Genomic DNA, 18,956 nt, shown 5'->3' with positions numbered 1-18,956 from the left:
CCTCCCCTCCCTGCCAGTTTGAGACCTCAGGGGTCTCAAACTCCAAGGCCTATGTAGCCAGGGAGATGGTGCATGTGGGCAAAGCGGAGGGTGCCACCTGCCCTCAGGTGGCAGCTGCCACTCAGACCGTCCTCACAAGCACAGCGCGGGACCATTACAGCTCGATCTTCCCAGTTTTCAAGAGAAGCCAGATTTTTCTATGCAAAGCCACCTGATTTTTAAATGTTGACAACTAATTCTAATCTTTAAAATCACGCCTTGCCCCAAATGAAGACATCTGTGGAGCCAGCTGGGACCCAGGGCAACTGGCTCAGGACCCCTGGCTAACTCCTTCCGGCAACCCCAATACCACGGGCCGTATGAATCCACCCACTTCTCAGACCTAGGTTCTCGCTTTAGCCTTATCTGAAGCAATAATATCATGCGATCACAGGTTTGATGTGCTACCGTATGCTTTTTAATGTCAAGTAAAGCACGTGCCGCTGTCCACTGGTAGTCCCCGACTCTTTGAGGCGGAGAACATAGCCGAGCCTAAGGAGATCCTCTTTGGGGAAAAACTGTGTCCTGGGGGGGCGCTGAGTGTGCCAGGCACCATGCTGAGGCTGCGCCCGCGGGCTTTCCCGCAGCCTCTGGTGGGAAGTCCTCCTGCTGTCTAGCCTAAATCCCACAGGCTGCCCTTGGTTGGCCTTCCCCTTGCTCTGGTGGAGAGGGGCCAACTTGGTCTCCGAGAGGCAGTTCTGGGACTGGATCCCCCTCACCCTGCCTGGGATTGGGGGCGGGAAGCAGGGGGTTCAAGGAGGGTAGGGGGGTCAATGTCCACCTCATCCCCCTGCCCTGCAGGTCTTCTCTTCAGGGAACCCTTCTTTCCTTCCATCCGTCTGTCCATTTGTCCATCTGCGCTCTCCCAGGCTCCCCTCCCTTTTGTTTCAGAGGCCTCCAGCTGCAGCCACCCCTGAAACAAAGGAGAAGAGAGAAGGGTGGGTGGCGGGGTGGACAGGCGGAGGGAATGAATGAGCGAAAGGATGGGGAGACTGGGGGACGGAGTGGGGGCGGGATACTCATCCCTCACCCCTCAGGGTCACCCTTGTGGTGGGTTGAATAGTGTCCCCCCAAAAAACGTATATCCAAGTCCTATCCTCTGTTACGTGTGTGACCTTATTTGGAAATAGGGTCTCTGCAGATGTCACTAGTTAAAGATCTCAAGATGAGGTCATGCTGGATTTAGGTTGGGCCCTAATCCAATGACTGGTGTCCTTATAGAAGACAGGAGAGGGAGACTTGGCAGACGCAGAGGAAGAGGCAGAGATTGGAGGGCAGCTAGACGCCACAGCGCACCAAGGATGGCCAGCAGCCACCAGAGCCAGGAGAGAGACCAGGCACGGTCTCCCACTCAGAGCCCCAGAAAGAAACAACCCTGCCAACACTTGGACTCTGGGCTCCTGGCCTCCTGAACCGCGAGAGAAGACACTTCTGCTATTTGAAGGCACCCTGCGTGGTCCTTTGTTACGGCACCCCCAGGAAACTGACACACCCCGGGGCTGAGCCCGCCCCGGGGCTGCCCCAGGCCCCACCATGACCCGCACGCTCCAGGCACGCAGGGAGGCCCTGCTACAGCTGGCTGAGACCTGCCTCCTTCCAGAGGAGCAGGGAGGAGGGTGAGAGGGCTGGGGGCTCCGTCCTCAGCGCTCTCAGCGGCCCCTGGTAGGAGGGGCGCGTGGATGGCTCTGTTCCAGGGAAGGTTTTCCACTCCTCTAACCTTGGCCTGGCTGAGCAGCTGCTTCGCCCAGGGGACTCTAGTCACTGCTCCACGACAACTTGCTTTGTGACCTTGGACACGTCTCTGCCCCTCTGCCTTCCCCAACAGCCATAGGCGGCCCGCGCTGGGCCCTCCAGGGTGGCCACGAGCTGGAGACTGAGCGAGCCCTGCTCTGAGCCTCCCCTTCACAACGCTGTCACGATTATACAAACCCCGTGACACCCACACCCGAGCTCCACAGCTGGCCAGCCTGTGGTGGCCGCCCATGTCAGAGCGCTCGTAAAAGCCACCAGTGGCCCAGCGGGCCTGGGGCTGGCAGCCCTGGGACACCCGAGGTCCACGGTCCAAGGGCCTGTGTCCAGGGTGGAATAGGGCCACTGCTCCCAGGCCTTAACTCTGCTCTGCTCACCCTCAGCGCTCATTGCTGGCCTGGCACATAGCAGCCCTCCATGAGCATTTGTGAATGGATGAATGAATGAATGCCCCATACACCACATGCCTTTCCAGAGGCCATAAAATGAAGGAAGAGCAGATTTGGGGTCCTAGCCCTCCCCTCCTGGCCTCAGTCTGGGCCCCAGTCCTGGCGCACAGCTGGGATAAAAGGCAGCACACATACCCCACAAGGGAGGGGACGCCCTCCCAGCTCAAGGGACCCAGTGCCCCCAGAGAAAGCCCATCTCCCCTCTCTCACCCCACAATCAGGGACTCTGCTTAGCCAAACCCACTGGCCCAGGGGGCTGTGGGGAGTTCTCACCAGGGGCTCCTAGCAGGAAAGGGGGACCCATCCAACTTGACCTCAGAATTATTTTTTCTGGATAGAAGCTGGAAGGCAAGCCAGGTTCCTGCCCATGTGTGCATCCCCCCACCCCCGGCTCCCAAGAGGGGCCTCCAGCCACCATCTGGCTCTGGGCCGGGCTCTGGTGACCTGGCCAGGCTGACCTGAAGTAGGGCCTACAGAACATGGGGCTCTCCCAGCTCCAGGTCCGGAGGCTCTGCCTGCCCCACGACCCGTGCACTCTCAGACCAAGCATCCCCATGGAGACACACACGAGGACCCACTAACGTGTCACTTACTGCTCTGCACGTCACATGTCACAGGGGAGTCAGGCTCCTGTATGGGGAGAAAAGGAGAAAATAACTGCTGTGGACTCCTCACCGGCCTCCCTGCTTCCATCAGCCCTCCCGGCACACGCAGGAGCAACGGGGCTTCCTCACGGCTCCCAGGACACTGCAGAAGATCCCGTCCTGCTTCTTCCCTCCTGCCTCAGAGGTCACCCGCTCCTCCAGTCACTCCGCCACCAGGGTCACCACTTGCCTTGTCCCACCTCAGCTCCTTTGCCCAGGCTGGGCCCCTGCCTGGAATGCCCTCTCTCTTGTTCTCTATGTATGAAAAACCTCTCCCATCCTTCCCTGGAGTGTTGTCTCAAAGTTCCATCTGCACGAAGGCCTCTCCCCGCGAGCACCACACCATCCCCCCGCAGCCCCATCCTCAGGGATCGCCCCCTCAGTGAGCACATCTTCATCCACTGATCGCTCCTGCCACTGGACACCCCGCTTTCCTCCTGTTGGGGAGCTCCAAAGCTGAGCTTCCTCTGCCACCCACAGAGGCCATGAACGTGGAGCCTGCAGGCTCAGCCCACGGGGAAGGGACCCTGAAGCTTCCTGTCCACCTCCTACTGCAGGGGGACTGCGATCCAGGCCTCCTGCCCCCGAGTTCCAGGTGCTTCTATGAAGATGGCCAATTGTCTCCAAGAGTGAAGGGCCAGGTGGGAGGTTCTGGGAGAGGGAGAGGTGGGGGAGGCCCTGCTCCTCCCACCCACCCATGTGGGAGCTCTAGGTCGTCAGAAATGCACACAGGGCCCACTGGCTTCCTGAGAGCCCCACTTCTTCCCAGAACACTCCAGGCCTCTCTTGTCTCTGGGCCTTTGCACATACGGATCCTCTGCCTGCACGGCCCTTCCTACACCACCCCCTTCACTTTCACCCACCCTCTTCCTCCTCCCCCTCCCCCTTCAGTTCTCAGCTTGCAGGCCACTTCCACTAGGAAGTCTTCCTTGATGCTCCTGGGAGGCTCCTCTTCTGCACCCCGCATCCTCTCTGCCCGCCCCCCCCGGGAAGCACCTCCCCCACTGACTGTGACCACCTGGCAGGAGGGGCTGGGCCAGCACTTGTCAGCCCTGTGGCCACAGTGACCAGACAGTGTGTGTGGAATGTGTGTGAGCCATGCAGACAGGCGGGCTGGGTGGGCTGAGCTCCAGCTGTGGGCTCCCTTCTTCCTTCTGTGCCCTCCCCTCCCACCCAGGGACCATTCCACCCTTGCCTGAGCTCCCAAGACGCCTGCAACCACCACTCAAGGCCCCCGCTCCCCCCAGCCCAGCACCGACCTGTTCCCCAGCCTTCCCACGGACCACTGGCTGCGGCAGGGCCATCTCCAGCCGGTGCAGGAGCCACGCCATCAACCTGCAAGGGGGAGAGAGAGAGTCAGATCCCTCCCAAGGCAGGTAGCAAGCTCACCCGAAGGTGGACTGGAACCCAAGCCCCCGGCCCTGAAAACCACTGCCCCATCCCTGGCCTCCCCAGGAAAGCCTCTGGCTACTGTTCCGACCCCAGCAGGTAACTCTGTCCCCCCCTACCCTCCCTGCCACCCCCAAGGTGCATTTCAGGCCCCTCACACACTGCCAGGGTGGGAGCACCTAGCAGTACCTATCCTGATTTTATATTTTTCATTTTTATTTTTTTAATAAATTTATTTATTTATTTTTGGCTGCATTGGGTCTTTGTTGCTGCGCACGGGTTTTCTCTACTTGTGGCGAGTGGGGGCTACTCTTCGTTGCGGTGCGCGGGCTTCTCATTGCGGTGGCTTCTCTTGTTGTGGAGCACGGGCTCTAGGCGCCAAGAGCTCCAGTAGTTGTGGCTTGAGGTCTCTAGAGCGCAGGCTCAGTAGTTGTGGCACGCGGGCTTAGTTGCTCCGCAGCATGTGGGATCTTCCTGGACCAGGGCTTGAACCCATGTGCCCTGCATTGGCAGGCGGGTTCTTAACCACTGCGCCACCGGGGAAGTCCCTATCCTGATTTTAAATGCATGTACCACTTGGACCAACAACTCCACTTCCTCCGATTTACTTGCACGTGAACGCAATGATGCCTGTACAGCGCTATTAACTGCAGCAAAAGTGGAAACAAACCTGAATGTCCACTGAATGCTTAAATAAAAGCTGGTACATCCGTATAACATACTATGCAGCCGTTGACAGAATGGAGCAGACCTCTATGCATAAAACCACCTCTGAGTTACGTCTTTCGGTGAAAAAAGTGAGATGAGGAACAGTATCTAGAGTTTGCTGCTGCCAGGTACGTGAGTTTAAAGGAGAAACGTGCTCAGAGCTTGTCTACGTGTAGGAAACAGCGCGGAAGCAGGAGAAGCTGCTGATGCGAATGCCCGGGGAGGGCGCGCTGCAAACCCCTTTGAATTTTCTCTCAGGTGCATGTGTTACTTTTCTAATTTAAAGGACTCATTTGGTGGATGCTGGGCTGGGGCCACGCACTGAGTCTGCTGCTTGTGGGAGGAGAGGCATTTGGGAGGCTCACCTGGCAGGGTCCTGGGTGGGCGGCAGGGAGGAGGCCTGGATGCCGGGCTGGGGCTCTGGAGTCAGCTCCTCCTCGGGCTTCGGGGGGTCAGGAGCAGGCAGGGAGGGGCTCTCCTGGGCCTGCGGCACGGGCTCCATTTCCAAGGCGGGTCCTGGGGGCTCTATGCAGCAGGGAGAGCAGGAGACTAAGGATGACGTGGTGGGGCTCCATGCAACCCCTAGGGCACAGAGTCCAGATTCAAGATGCCAACGTGACTGAGTGGGGAGCCCCTTGGGACCACCCCAACTCCCCTCATCATCAGACAAACACAGAGCTGAGGTGCAGGGAGGGGAAGGGACTTGTTCAGGACCTCGCAAGGCTGTCCCAGGCTACTGGCTTCCCAGCCTGGACCAAGGAGGGGGGTTTAGGACTCCCACAACAGCCTGCTCCCTGCAAGCACTGAACCCTGCCCCGAGCATCCTTCAGGCCCCAGTTGTACCCCCAGCCCAGTCTGTGACCATCCCAGGCAGCCCCTTCCCAGGTTCCCTCCCTGTACCTGGACCCAAGGCAGCATCTGCAGGCTCATCTCTCCAGCCCTGCGTCGTAAACAGGAAGTGACGTCAGGAAAGACGGTCAGGCGCATTCCCTGCCCTGGCCAGCCCCGCCCACCCTTCCCCTGAATGCCCTGCCCCTCTTGCAGCCACTCGGTGGGTCCCAGGGGTGAGGACAGCCTGCTGGAGTAGGTAGGCACTTCCTGGGTGGTCAGCTGCCTGCTCTCCCTTTGCCTCGACTTACCTCGGAGGTTTTCGGAGGCTGAGGCAGCATTTTCTCCAGATTCTGCTCAAGCCACCTGAGCAGCCAGGGCCCGGGCCTGAAGAGGGGCCAGAGGTCAGCCGAGCGGCCTCAACGAGTGCCCAGCCACGCTGTCCTGACCACCTGCTGGGGTCCCAGGCCTCGAGCAGCCCTTCCTCAGCTCCCATTCTGCATACTGGGGACCTTGGACTGGATACTCTTAAAGGGCCTCCAGGGTGGGGGACTTCCACCAACCTGAAATTCTGACCCAGGGCTGGACCAGGTTCTGGAACAACAGGCCCAGCCTTGGCCTCCTGGGCACAGATGAGAACGGGGGCTGCCTGGGGACCTGAATGCAGCCTGGGGGCCTCCCTGTGACTGGGACAGAGAGCTCTGGCTTCATGGGTATGTGAGCAGTGTGGTCGCACAGGGCCCCATACTTAAAGGGCCCATTTTTGGTTTAATGCTCTATCGTCACTGTCTTAAACTCTTAATAATTTTTTTAAAGGAGTCCTACATTTTCATTTTGCACTGGGCCCCACCAATTATGTAGCTGGCCCTGGGACAAATGTTGGGTCCCCAGATCCATCTGACCTCCAGGCAGCCCTGTCCTCTTCAGGGAAGCTCTATGCTCCCAGGGGAACCCATCCCCCATATACGGCCCCCAAAAATCTGGCAAGTCCTTTGGGTGCCCTCATCCTAAATTATTTTACTGGTCTCACAAGTCAGCAGAGTGCCCCTGGGGACCTATGACCAGGGCAGCCTCCAGGGGACTAAAGAAATAGACAGCAAACTGGAGCAATGGATGAATGAATGGAGTGTGTGATCGTACATATTCATTCATTCATATATTCATTCATCCCTTCTGTGCTGAGTCCCCTTTGTCTGGCAGGCACTGTGCCGGGCACCAGGGCGTTCAGCAGTGACTGAGACAAAAGCCCCCGTGCTCAAGGACCCGACAGTCTAATGAATGAATGAGGGAAGGAATGAATGGGTGGGGTGAATGGAGATGAAGGCGTGACTCTGAATTTCCAGCAGAGACAGCAAACTGGGGGCTTCAGGTTTATTGCGGGAGCTCACAGTGTTTTTGAAAACTTTTCAATTCGTTGGCAACATCTAAAAATTAAGAATTATGTAAAAACCTAAATTTCTAGCTTCTCTTGAAAAACTGGAGGATCTGGCCACACCGGGTCAGCACTCCTGCAGGGCAGAGGGAAGTGGAGTTCAGTGGGGCCCCTCTCTGGAGAGAGACGTGGGCTCCCCCGTTTGCCACAGTTCCCAGCCAGCCTGCCACCCGCCTCGGTCAGCTCTGAGAAGTCTAAAGCTCTTGCCAACCATGAGACCAACCTGGACACCCCAATGTCCCCCACGGTAGCCCAGGCCCTGCTTCCGGGCTTCACACGGCACCCACCTACTCGAGGCCTATCTCTGAGGAGCTCATCCATGCCTTCTCCCATCCTCAGAAGGTGGCCCCCACCCGGGGATCTCTCAGTAATCAGCACAAAAAACCTTGAGCAGCACCGAACCCATCGTTCCGGTTTTGTGGATGAGAAAAGTGAGGTTCAGAAGAGATGAGGGGCATGTCCAAGGTCACACACAGGCGGTGGTGGACCCTGAGCTCTGGGCGTGCTGAGCCCACCACACACACTACAGATGGGGCTCAAGGATGGGGACTCACCCGGTGTCTTGGGCCCTGGGGGCCTCACTGTGTCCATCTGCAGAAGCAAAGGAAGCCGGTCAGCAACAAGAGGGCTGCCCGGAGCTCCCCGGTTAGCCCAACTCAAACCCAGGTTCGAACCTGGGCCGAGTCAGATGAGAAGCTCTGGCCCCGTGGACTCACCCCAGGGAGCAGGGCCCAACGCAACAGTCCCTGAGCCCACCCCTAAGCCATCCTGCTTCCTGGCCTTACCTGAGCCCCCAGTGCTGCAGTGCCCAAGGATCTGTCCTCCTGCCTGCTGGGACAGACAGACAGACGTGGGCAGAGAGTCCAGGGCCATCAGCCTTCCTCCCACCCTTTCCCTACCCGGCTTGCCTCAGCTCCCGGCCCCAGTAGTACCTGAGCTGGACCCTCCAAGCCAGCAGCGGTGCTCTGGGCAGGCCTGCCACTGTGGACGGGCTGCGGAACGACCTTCTCCACACCCTTTCTGAGCCAGGTCAGCACCCGGCTGCTGGGACCACTGAGAGACAGAGATACCGGCCTGCCCTCAATGTCCCCAGCCCCTCTCTGGTCGGCATGGCAGTGCACAGCATCCTAAAGAACTTGGTTTGAACCCCAAACCTCTGTCTCCCCACTGTGACACTTCAGACACATCACCTCCCTCCTGGAACCTCGTGCCCCTCTCTGGAAAATGGGGGATGCCAACCCTTGGTGCCATTCCAAGCCCACCGCCATCAGATACTCAGTAAAGGCATCACCGTATCACCCTGCTGCCCCATTAGCCTGGCCCCAGGGGGCCCCTCCTGCACTCGGCACATGTCTTGTGCTCTGAAAGCGTTGAGAGTTTCCTGTGAGGTGTTTCCTTGTGATGGAGGCTAGTCAGCCTAAACATGAGGGTCACAGACTCACCGTCTGAGGCCAGCCCTCCACACCCTCTGCAGACACGCTTACTTGGATAAGTACCAAGGGTCTAAACTGTCTGAGCTATCTGGGAGATTTCATGGAAAAGTCTGGATTTCTGTCTTCATTGGGAAAATCAGAAGCTCTGGCCACACTCAATCTGCGTTTCACCCAAGCACTGAGAAACCTCTGGTCCCCCCGCTCCATTTCTCTTGGTCACATGGTCCATTTGGCCCAGGAGACCCCCACCTCTGCCTGAGCCTCCCTTCAGCCAATTCCTAAGATGTTCTGGGCCTTTGCTTGGGAGTGACTGTAGACCTGAGAGCAGTGCCCATCCCCACCCCCTCAATGGCTCCCTAGCTTGGGTGGGGGGCTGGCCCTGAGGAGAGGGGAGGGTGGTGCAGTACCTGTTCGCTTCTGGAACCACAGCGGCCTGAGCCTGGAGGGATGTGGGTGGAGAAGGGGCAGCCTCCTGGGTTTCTGGAAAGGAGTCCATCATACTTTAGAACTGAAGCCTCAGAAAGACCTGTTTCTACCCTGCTGGGGAGGTCAAGTCAGAGGCAGAGGAGAGGGGAGAACCCTGAGGGAGTCAGAAGCCCAGGGTTCCAGCTCAGCTCAGCTAAAAGGTCCCCAGGAGCCCACCCTTAGCTTCTCTGAGCCTCAGTTTCTTCATCTGTGAAATGGGTTTGCCAACCTCGCGGGCTGCTTCAAGGTTCCGAGCAGTGGAGAACACAGCCCTTTCCCCGCCTCCAGCCACCCTGCCAGCCTGGGCTTCCAGCACTCACCCTGAGGGCCCGGATCAGCCTCAGCCACTTCCTTCCCCACGCAGGCCTCCTCAGGTGGCTGGAGGGTTCAAACAGGACCATGTAAACCTTCAGAGAGACTAGCCTAAGGCAGGAGCAGCCCCTGATCCCCTTCACAACCAACCCCCCACAGGATCAAACAGCTCTATTCTCACAGTGGTCTCTGTAAATCCTGGTGGCCTCACCTTCCACCTGGGACACTCCCTTCTTCCCAGCCCCAGGGGCCCCTCATCCAGGGCTGGGCCCTCACCACGCCCCCCCCCAAGGTGCCCCCCAGGCCTGTCACATCCCCCAGGAAGCTGCCCCACTCAAGTGGCCTGAAAAGAAAGAGGAAGAGAGTTACAAGGCCTTGTGGCAACTGAGGGGAGGAGGAGGCGGGAAGAGCCCAGCCCCCGGCCAGCCCCCAGCCAGCTCCCTCTCCTTCTGTGCCAAACCTTCCCTTGTCTCCCTAGTAGCTGGGCAGCCTTCAGCTTCTGCCCTCTGCCTCTCATCTGCCTCTGCAGCTGCACCTCTGCTGCTGTGTGCGCATGTGTGCAGGTACAGACAAGCATGCACATGCATACAGACACACATGTGTGCACACCTACACTAATACTCTCACTCTCATACTTCACACACACAGACACAAGCACATGTGCATACAGAAAGTGACACACAGACACGTGTGTATACACACATGCATACACACACGAGCTGACACAAAAATAAGTCCATCTGCTCACACATAGATGTGCACATGCAAGACACAAAGCACATGTGCATATACATTTGCATGTGCGTGCATGCCCCAACACACGCACATGTGCATATAGGCACATGCCCACTTGTGCATGCATGCAGATGCACACACGTGCAACTATCTGCAAGTGTACAGACAGACATACAAACATGCATGTGCACACAATACATTTGCATATATACACAGATATCTGTGTGTACACACATGTACACATGCATGCTCAGTCACATAAACATATACACACGTGTACCTGCACTGACACACAAACATGCACTCATGAACACATTATTTCATATGTGTATTAACACACAAATACACACATAGATGTGCATACATGCACAGGTGCACAAAATATGTATATATACAAACATGCAGGCACATACCAATATGTCCATCCACACAAACATACAAGCACAGATACGCAAACGAGCATACATGTACACACACATGAATAGATTCACAGACTCAGAAACACACACTTATACACACTAGCCTGCCCCACATGCACATGGAACTACAGGCACACGAATGCGTGTGCACATACACATATATGTGCGTACATGTGTACACACACCTGTGAATCGGCATGCGTGTGTTCGTGGGCACACAGTTTGCTAATACACACGCATACACAAACATACCGCTAAGAACACGAGGCACACATGTATGTGCATACACATGTGTGCACATGCAAACACATATGCACAGCAACCCTATACCTGGATAGCTCACTGTTTCCTAAACACACCCCGCATTACCCAGTAATAGCCTTTCCTCTGCCAGGAAGGCCCCACCTCTTCATCTCCTCCCGTTACGATTTGGCCCAGCCCACTGTGGTTAGGAAGCACTCCTCCACCAGCTTCCAATCTCCAAAATTAAGATGACTCTCTCCTCTGAGCTCCCAGAGTTTCCAGTCTGATACACTTATTTGGTCCTCCCGGAAGGGTAAGCTGAGGATGCTGTTGAAGCTCCCCACCTTCCCTCATCACCTCTGTCTCCTAGAAGAATAACCTGGGTGGGTTCTTGTCTGCTGACCCTCAGGGGCAATGCTTTATTCATCACTGTGCTCCCGGCACTGCACACAGGCCTGGCATCAATTAGAAGCAAAATCAAATCTGTCTGAGTTTCTGAATTGGTTGTCATCAGGTTCCCGAATGAATGGGATACAGAGCTGGGAAGTTTGATGTGCTTGACTGAAAGTTCTAGAGCAGTGCTGCTCAAAATGTGGTCCAGGAACCAGTGTCAGTCTGCAAACTGTTACTGGTCCACAGTGATTAAGCAGTTTGCAGCAGATTGTATAGCAACACACTGCTTCCCTCATGCAGAAAGTCTTAAGGCAAAACAAATACAACTGAACTAAGCAGTGTGCTTACTTATATAGTAAATTTACATCTGGCAAGCTTCTGATCGCCTCCTGGACTGGTAACAAACAGTTAATGGATTGGCTACTTTGAGTAGCTCTAGAGGTTGGTAAACAATGGTCAGTGGGCCAAATCCAGCCTATTGCTTGTTTTTGTAAATAAAGTTTTATTGGAACACAACCAGCTACGCTCATTCATTTACGTATTGTCTATGGCGGTTTTCACACTACGGTGGCAGAGTTGAGAAATTAACAGAGAGAGCATGACCTACAAAGCCTGAAATATTTACTATCTGGCTGTTTACAGAACCAGGTGACCGCCACGTTTCCTTCTGGCTCCAATTTTCTCTGTTGTGGAAGGTCGCTGGGAGCAGCTGACCTGAGCTGGGGATTCTCCGAGCAGTGAGGCCAGTGTGCCCTTCCTCACCATTCAGTTCTTACCAGGGACTCTTCCTCTAGCTCAGTCTCCTCAGGGGCTGTTTCAGGCTCTGGCTCCAACTCTGGCTCTGGTTCCGCCCCCTCCTCCTCCTCTCTCTTCACTGGTGTCCCTGGGGGCTGAGGCAGCACCCTCTGGACCCAGCCCAGCATCCTGACACCTGTAGGGGACCGAGTACTTAGGCCTCTCCAGAATGCTCACAGTTGCTCCCACCATTCATGGGCTCCTTTTGTGAGTTATATATTTCCCTTTTCCTTCTTCATCTTTAAAAATATTTTTGCAGTTATAGCTCCAGGTATTTTCCTGATAGAAATACTCAAGCCCACAGACACATGTGTGTAAAGAGGTCGGTCACAACAGTGTTAGAGCAAAAGATGAAAAACATCCAAATATCCATCAGTAGGAGACCGGTTACTGGGAAGAACCTAATCGGTCTTCTGTAAGAGGGGCACAGATTAAATAAATTATAATACATCCAATAATGGAATATTATGGAGCCATTTTTTTAAGTAGATCAATTTGAACTAACATGGAAAGATCTACACGCTTTGGACTCCAGTCATGAGCACATCAGTTAAATGCTCCATGCCTCAGTTTGCTTGTCTGTAAAATGGGGATGTAAATAGTAGCTATCTTGTGGAGGTTAATGTGAGGATAAAATAAACTGATGAGAACAGTGACTGGCACACACTGAGAGCTTAATAAATGTTGGCTGTGACTATCATTGGATGTTAAGCAAAAATGCTAATGATAGACTATCATGTTCAGCATAACCCCATTATAAATTTTTAAAAATACATTATGAGCAGCATATGAATGGAAAATATCTTTTGTTTAATATAAGATAAAAATCAACCTATTTTCATGATTTAGAAATTTTTAAGAGAAAATAACAAGCCCCTGTTTTCATGGTTTACTGCGATAGTTCAGCCCTACCTTACACGGGCTCAGTTTCTGGCATCATTTACTTTCAGGGAATGGGCATCCCTGCCCTTATGACTACATCCCTGCAGGATGGCCCGGCCCAGCGGGCGCCACACAGGTCAATATACGCAAACTCCCAGCCTCGAAAGGCCCTTCCGAGGCCGTGCCCGGCATGGTGTATCCTCCCTCCCCCCAGCCATGGGCAGCCAAAGTATTCTCTGTCCCTCGTTTGCCAGGGACCCTGGCCACAGGCTGCAAAGCGCAGGCACAGGGCCCAGGACCCCTGCCCCAGTGCCCATCTCCCCACAGCCCCGGCCATGCTGCCTCTCCTACTACTCACAGCCCTGACTTATGTCCCTGCTCTGGCCTCAGCAGCCCAGCTTCCCCTAAGCGAAGCTGTGCTGAAGGACACAGCTCTGAGTGGGGGGTCAGTTCCCTGGCTCAGCCACCAAAAACGTGACTTGGGCCAGACATGACACCTCTGGTCTTCCATTTCCTAGTTGGGTATGGGGGTAAAAACACTGATTTCCAAGGTTGGTAGAGCCCAAGATTGCATGTTTAGGATGACAGATTCCACCGATCCCAGCCAGCCCCATAAGCCACGATCGCCTCATCCTCACCTCCTCCCACTCAGCCTCAGTAAATAAGCGTTTTCATCACCACTTTATAGCCAAGGAAATGGAGGTACAGAGAGGTCAGCAGACTTGCCCAAAGTGACACAGCCGGTAAGTGGCCCAGCTGAGTTTACGCTCAGGTCTGCCTGGCTCCAGGTGTCCCACATCTACCCCGGAGGTACTGACGTTTGCCCAGGATCGGCTGCTTCTGCAGGCCAGTCCTGCAAGCCATTTCCCAGCAGGCAGCAATGCTGGCTTGTGCTTCTGAACCTTCTGGAAATGACTAGGGAAGCCTTCCCCACTCCCAGTTTCCCTTCTTCCCCCAGACCCAGCCATTTCCTCCGCACAGAAACACGTGCAGGCCCCTCCCATCTTTTAGCCCTGTTGCTGCTGATTCCACGTTGATGAGGGAGGCGCAGGCGGGAAGGGGGGCCTGGGAGTGGTACCCAGAACAACAACAGTGCTTGGACCACCAGCCTTTCAGAGTCTTCCGGGGAGCTGCGGAAGATACAGATCCCTAGGCCCCTCTAAACCCTCTGCAGGATCTGGAATCCGTATTTCACAAGCTGCCTTGGAGAGTCACTAAGGTTTGAGCCTCACGGGGGAAGACAGAAGCCTCGGGTTTCCAGCCTTGCCGGGTTCTCCATGTCTAAATGGCTTGATGGGAGGAGAGCACGGAGGGAGTCTCATCAGGGGTCCCACGGAGCCGCGACCTCACCCTGAGTTACCTGCTCAGATGCCGTCCACCAGCCAGGAATTGCCTCTTCCTGCCTCTCTCAGCTGGCCTCTCAGACACAGAGGGGATTAATTGGCAGCAGCCGGGCTGGCCCGTATGCAAAGGATTAGGAGGTTCTAAAGAGAGTGGGGAGGTGGCAGTGGAAGAGACGAGATTGATGCGGAGGGAGCCGGCAGAAAACCCCAGGGGCCACCAGGAATCGGCTCCGGGGAAGGAGCCCTACATGGCCCTGGTTTGGGGCACCATGAGCTGCCAGGGGACCTGGTTCCCTGCATACCCTGGCCAACCCACAGAGCGGCTGGTGGGAGGATAAGAGCTTGGAGCCCCCAGGTGATTCTGGGAGAATCCTCAAGGTAGCAGGGGCCTGTCAACTCAGTCAGCAGTGGCAGGAGGAACATTCCAGCTCTCCAGCCCCAATGCAGGGACTCAAGCAGAGTCCCTCTGTCTCAGAATCTTCTGCAGCTTGGGCAGGGCCTCAGCACCCCCTGCCTTGGGCTCCACCAGAATGGCTGTGGTCCCAGGGCTGGGCCTTTAGGGAGGGCCCGAGGACGGATAGATGACTGACTGCATCCAAGCCGGCCTCCTGAACTGAGGTCGAACCCTGGAGGGGGATGGCGATCTCAGGGGAGAGCGGGAGAGGGACAGAGGCCCAGCACAAAGGGGCTCAGTGAGGTGACAGGACCTGGGTGGGGGGCAGGGCAGTGGGCTGTTTAGCAAAGGGGCAGGGGATTGACTTGCTCAGCTACAACATTTCTCGACCTTGCCTATGTGTCAGGCAGCCTGCCAAACCTTAGCACATTGAGAAGGACAGAAATAGGACCTGCCCTCATGGGGCTTACATTCCAATGGAAGATTCAGAAGTAAAAAAGATTAACAATGAACTTAAAAATATTGCAGATATGCTGAGTGCCATGAAAGAAACACACAGGGCAGAGACGTGTGTGAGGTGGTGGGAAGTGGGAGTGGGCACAGGTGCCTCTATGAAGAGGGACATATTTGAGCTGAGACATAAGATCTGAGTGAATGGTGTTCCAGGCAAGGGTAAATAAAGGTCCTGAGGCTGGAATGAGCTTGGATGCCCCTGAGAGACACAGAGGGGCCCAGGGGCTTAGTGGGTGTAGGGAGGAGTGGTGGGAGATGAGGTCCAGGACAGATCAGGTAGGGCCTGTAAGCCACGGTCAGAAGATTGGGTTTTAGCTGATGGCCCATGGAAGCACATGATGGTTTAGAACAGGAGCCGGACACCACCTGTGCAGCTGTTTTGTAGTGGGCAGGTGTGGAAGCAAGGCACTAGTCAGGAGGTAGAGGTGGAACAAACCAGTGTGTGTCTGGACGATCCCTGTCCTCTCCTTCCTGTGCAGAACCTCTGATATGCAACCACCCCCAAGGCAACTGGTGTGGGAGAAGGTTCTTTCTGCCGTGCTCTGTCGATACGCCAGGCTGCTGGGGATCAGCGCTCCTCCCCATGGCACCTGCAGCCAGAGAGGACAGTGAGCTCTACTGCTCTGCCTGGGTGTGCAAGTGACGGCCAGCGTCATCGGTGATGCTCACCCTTGCCTCTAGCTCGACGGAGGCCAGTGCAGAGATGACGAGGCTTGGACAGAGCAAGTGGCAGGAGAGAGAAAAGGGGAGGGGAGGGAGGGAAAAGGGAGGTGTTGAGGGTGTTCAGCTTAGGCAGCTGGCAGGTGGTACCGTTTACTGAAAAGAGGGAGCCTGGGGCTGTGGCGTGGAAGAGTCTGGGGGGCTCTACTTCGTTGTCTGAGAGACATCTGAGTGGAAATGTGCGCCAGGTGGTGAGAGGTGTGTTTTGCGGGGTGGGGACTGTCTGGAGTCTGGGAGAGGTGGACGACTGGAGATGGAAACTTCGGAGGCATCAGCTCAGCTTGTAGATGATGCTTAAAGCCACAGGACTCATTGAATCAAAAGTAAAGAAGAGAAGGACCAGAGATGATGCCTGGAGCACACTGGCACATTTCGAAGTTGGGAAAAGGAGGAGGAGCTAGGAAAGGAGACTGAAAGAGCTGCTGGTGGGGTAGGGGAAGAGCCAGGAAGCCGGGTTTGCTGCACCCAAGACGGCTGAGTGTGTTGGGGGAGGATTGGCCACATGGGACCACCGTGTGAGCGGAGGCTGACCTGTGCCCCAAGGCTCGGCAACCTGGGGGCATGGAGACCGGCCAGTGGTCAGAGTCACGTGGGCCTGGCTGAAGAGGAATGAGCTCTAGGGTGAGGCAAATGAACGAACCTCAGCTCCACCCCCGTTGGATGACTCTCGTGTGCATATATACGGAGGGAAAGAAGCCAGACTGAAAGGACCCCAATGGCCCATGCGTACAAAGCTCAAATAGGGCACAATTAGCCTGTCTTATCTATGGCTGCAAACATAGGTAGTAAAATTATAAAGAAAAGCAGTGGTTATACTACACGGCTAGGAGAGTGGTTACCTCTTGCAGGAGGTGGGACTGAGAAGGGGTATGCAGAAGCTTCTAGGGGCTGGCGGGGTCCTAACTTGCTTTCTTTAGCTGACATCAATTTTTTAAAACAACGTTATTGTCATGTAATTTGTATGCTGTAAAATTCACCAGTTTTAAGGGTACAACTCAATGATTTCTAGTAAATTTACTGAGCTATGCAATATCTAGTTTCAGAACATTTCCATCAGCCTAGTAAGATCCCTCATGCTGGTTAGAATCACTCCCCATTCCCCCCGCCAGCCTCAGGCAACCACTAATCTGCTTTCTGTCTCTAAACATGTGCTTTTTCTAGACATCCTATATAAATGGAGCATATAATATGTGGAGTGTTTCTGTGTCTGGTTTCTTTCATTTAGCATAATGTTTTGATGATCATCTACATTGTAGCACGTATCCATAATTCATTTCTTTTTAATTCCCAAGAGTATTCCATGGCATACTGTCGGTTTCCATGGCATAGATATATTAGAGTCTGTTTACCCATCCGCTAGTCAATGGACACTTAAGTTGTTTCCCCCTTTTGGCTATTATAAATAATGCTGCTATGAACATCTGCATGCAAGTCTTTGTGTGGACATATATCTTCATGTCTCTTGGGAAGATTCCCAGGGGTAGAATTGCTGGGTCATATGGTAAATTTATGTTTCACTTTTTAAGAAACTGTTACACTGTTTTGCAAAGTAGTACCCATGTCTTGACCTGACTGGTAGTTACACAGGGTCTCACTTTATAAAATTATGAGTTACATTATATATTTATGCACTTTCTGGATTTTGTTGTATTTTTAACTTTAAAAGAGTTAAAAAAAAATTGCGATGGGGTGGTGAATGAAGTCCAGGTAAAGTTTTCTTTAAGGGGTGGGACTTGGGGACGCTGCTCTGGGGCTGGATGGGGCACTGGAGGAGAAGCAAATAGGGAGCCAAATCCTACTTGAATCTCACAGTAGGGGTGCCCGGGCCCAGCAGGCTCAGCACTTGGGCAGGTGTATGCAAAAGCACGTGCCAAGATACGCAAATAAGTTAAGAGTCTCCCCAGGGTTTCCTCACGGGGATGGGGGGACAGGGTCCACCTCCAGTGGTTCTTTTTTTTTTTTTTTGGCCTCCCTGCGAGCCTTGTGGGATCTTAGTCCCCTGACCAGGGATTGAACCCCGGACCACGGCAGTGAAAGCGCTTAGTCCTAACTACTGGACCGCCAGGGAAGTCCCCCGGTGGTTCTGACCTTGATGGTGGTCAGGCCCCAGGCCTTCAGGGTGCTGGGCTTAGGACCTCATGACCTTGCTTTTTTGGGAAGGTGGGAGGGAGGCTGCAGGCCTGCAGGGAGAGTATCACCTGCTAATCCCTGTCCTGCTGAGGCCACCACTCTCCCTGATCCCCTTATGCTGACCCTGGATCCTGGAAGCCACTAATCGCCACCTCTGGAGACTCAAGGACTGGCAGGCAGGGCAGTGCCCTCTTCCGTGAGGCTTGTGAGGAGGGGAGCAAGTGTCCGTGAGCCCTGCCAGCTCACAGGCACTCCTCCCGGCAGGGCCGGGGGCCCTTGCCTAACACAGATGGGAGCTTTGAGGCCCAGAGACAGACAGTAAGTAGTATAGGGTCACACAGCCTGCCCTGGCCGGCCCTGGCCAGCCCTGGCATGGCCACCCCCAGGGAGACCCAGCTCCTTGTCTGATTTTCCCAACATGCCCAGCTGGTGTGAGGCCTGGGAGACAGCATCCTTCAGGAAGGCTGAAAGAGGGGGCCAGTGCAAGGACCCCTGGCAGCAGGCTCTTCTCCTCGGAGCCTCCGGTTGTCATGGTTGCCGAGGAGCTGGTGCCCTCACAATCAGGCTGCAATGGGCGTTGTCTCCGCAGAATGTCCCTTTATTCTCCTACTGCCTCATAAGGCACTGGGCCTCGGCCCATCTCCCTGCCTCTTTTCCCCATTGAGCAGTCGGAAGAGCGGAAAATCCCTGTAAGCCTGTGCACCTGGGGCCCATAGCCTGCAGGTGAGGTACCACTGTGGCGGACCAGGAGCAGGGAGCCCTCCCTCCCCTCTACCCCCCACTTCCCACTTCCCTGTCCCTTCCCCACGAAGGCCCAGCCTTCGAGCCGGCTTCCCCATCTGGTCGCCATGCCCTCTCTGTGCTCCTCCATGGCCCAAGGTCCTCTCTCCACCTGCCCACCTCCCTACCACCTCCATCTCTCACCTCCAACTGGGGTCAGG

General features: G+C 55.2%; 1 protein-coding gene across 1 annotated transcript in view; it reads right to left on the bottom strand.

The window, feature by feature from the left end:
• Window positions 1-18,956, bottom strand: part of CNGB1 (cyclic nucleotide gated channel subunit beta 1) — a gene marked incomplete at its 3' end in the record, with an annotated part of 79,108 nt that overhangs the window by 44,172 nt on the left and 15,980 nt on the right. The window contains exons 2-12 of the mRNA XM_079906482.1: window positions 12,015-12,169; window positions 9,457-9,514; window positions 9,079-9,151; window positions 8,171-8,291; window positions 8,024-8,069; window positions 7,793-7,829; window positions 6,118-6,193; window positions 5,879-5,918; window positions 5,344-5,503; window positions 4,141-4,216; window positions 2,831-2,867 (exon numbers count right to left, since the gene is read on the bottom strand). Coding sequence (XP_079762608.1) covers window positions 2,831-2,867; window positions 4,141-4,216; window positions 5,344-5,503; window positions 5,879-5,918; window positions 6,118-6,193; window positions 7,793-7,829; window positions 8,024-8,069; window positions 8,171-8,291; window positions 9,079-9,151; window positions 9,457-9,514; window positions 12,015-12,169 — 879 coding nt within the window. The remainder of the gene's footprint in view (window positions 1-2,830; window positions 2,868-4,140; window positions 4,217-5,343; window positions 5,504-5,878; window positions 5,919-6,117; window positions 6,194-7,792; window positions 7,830-8,023; window positions 8,070-8,170; window positions 8,292-9,078; window positions 9,152-9,456; window positions 9,515-12,014; window positions 12,170-18,956) is intronic.

This window comes from Stenella coeruleoalba, assembly GCF_951394435.1.
Source record: "Stenella coeruleoalba genome assembly, chromosome: 20".
In the NCBI taxonomy this organism is placed as follows: domain Eukaryota; kingdom Metazoa; phylum Chordata; class Mammalia; order Artiodactyla; family Delphinidae; genus Stenella; species Stenella coeruleoalba.
Note: the sequence above shows the minus strand (reverse complement) of the source record. Positions and strands in the feature narration are given on the sequence as shown.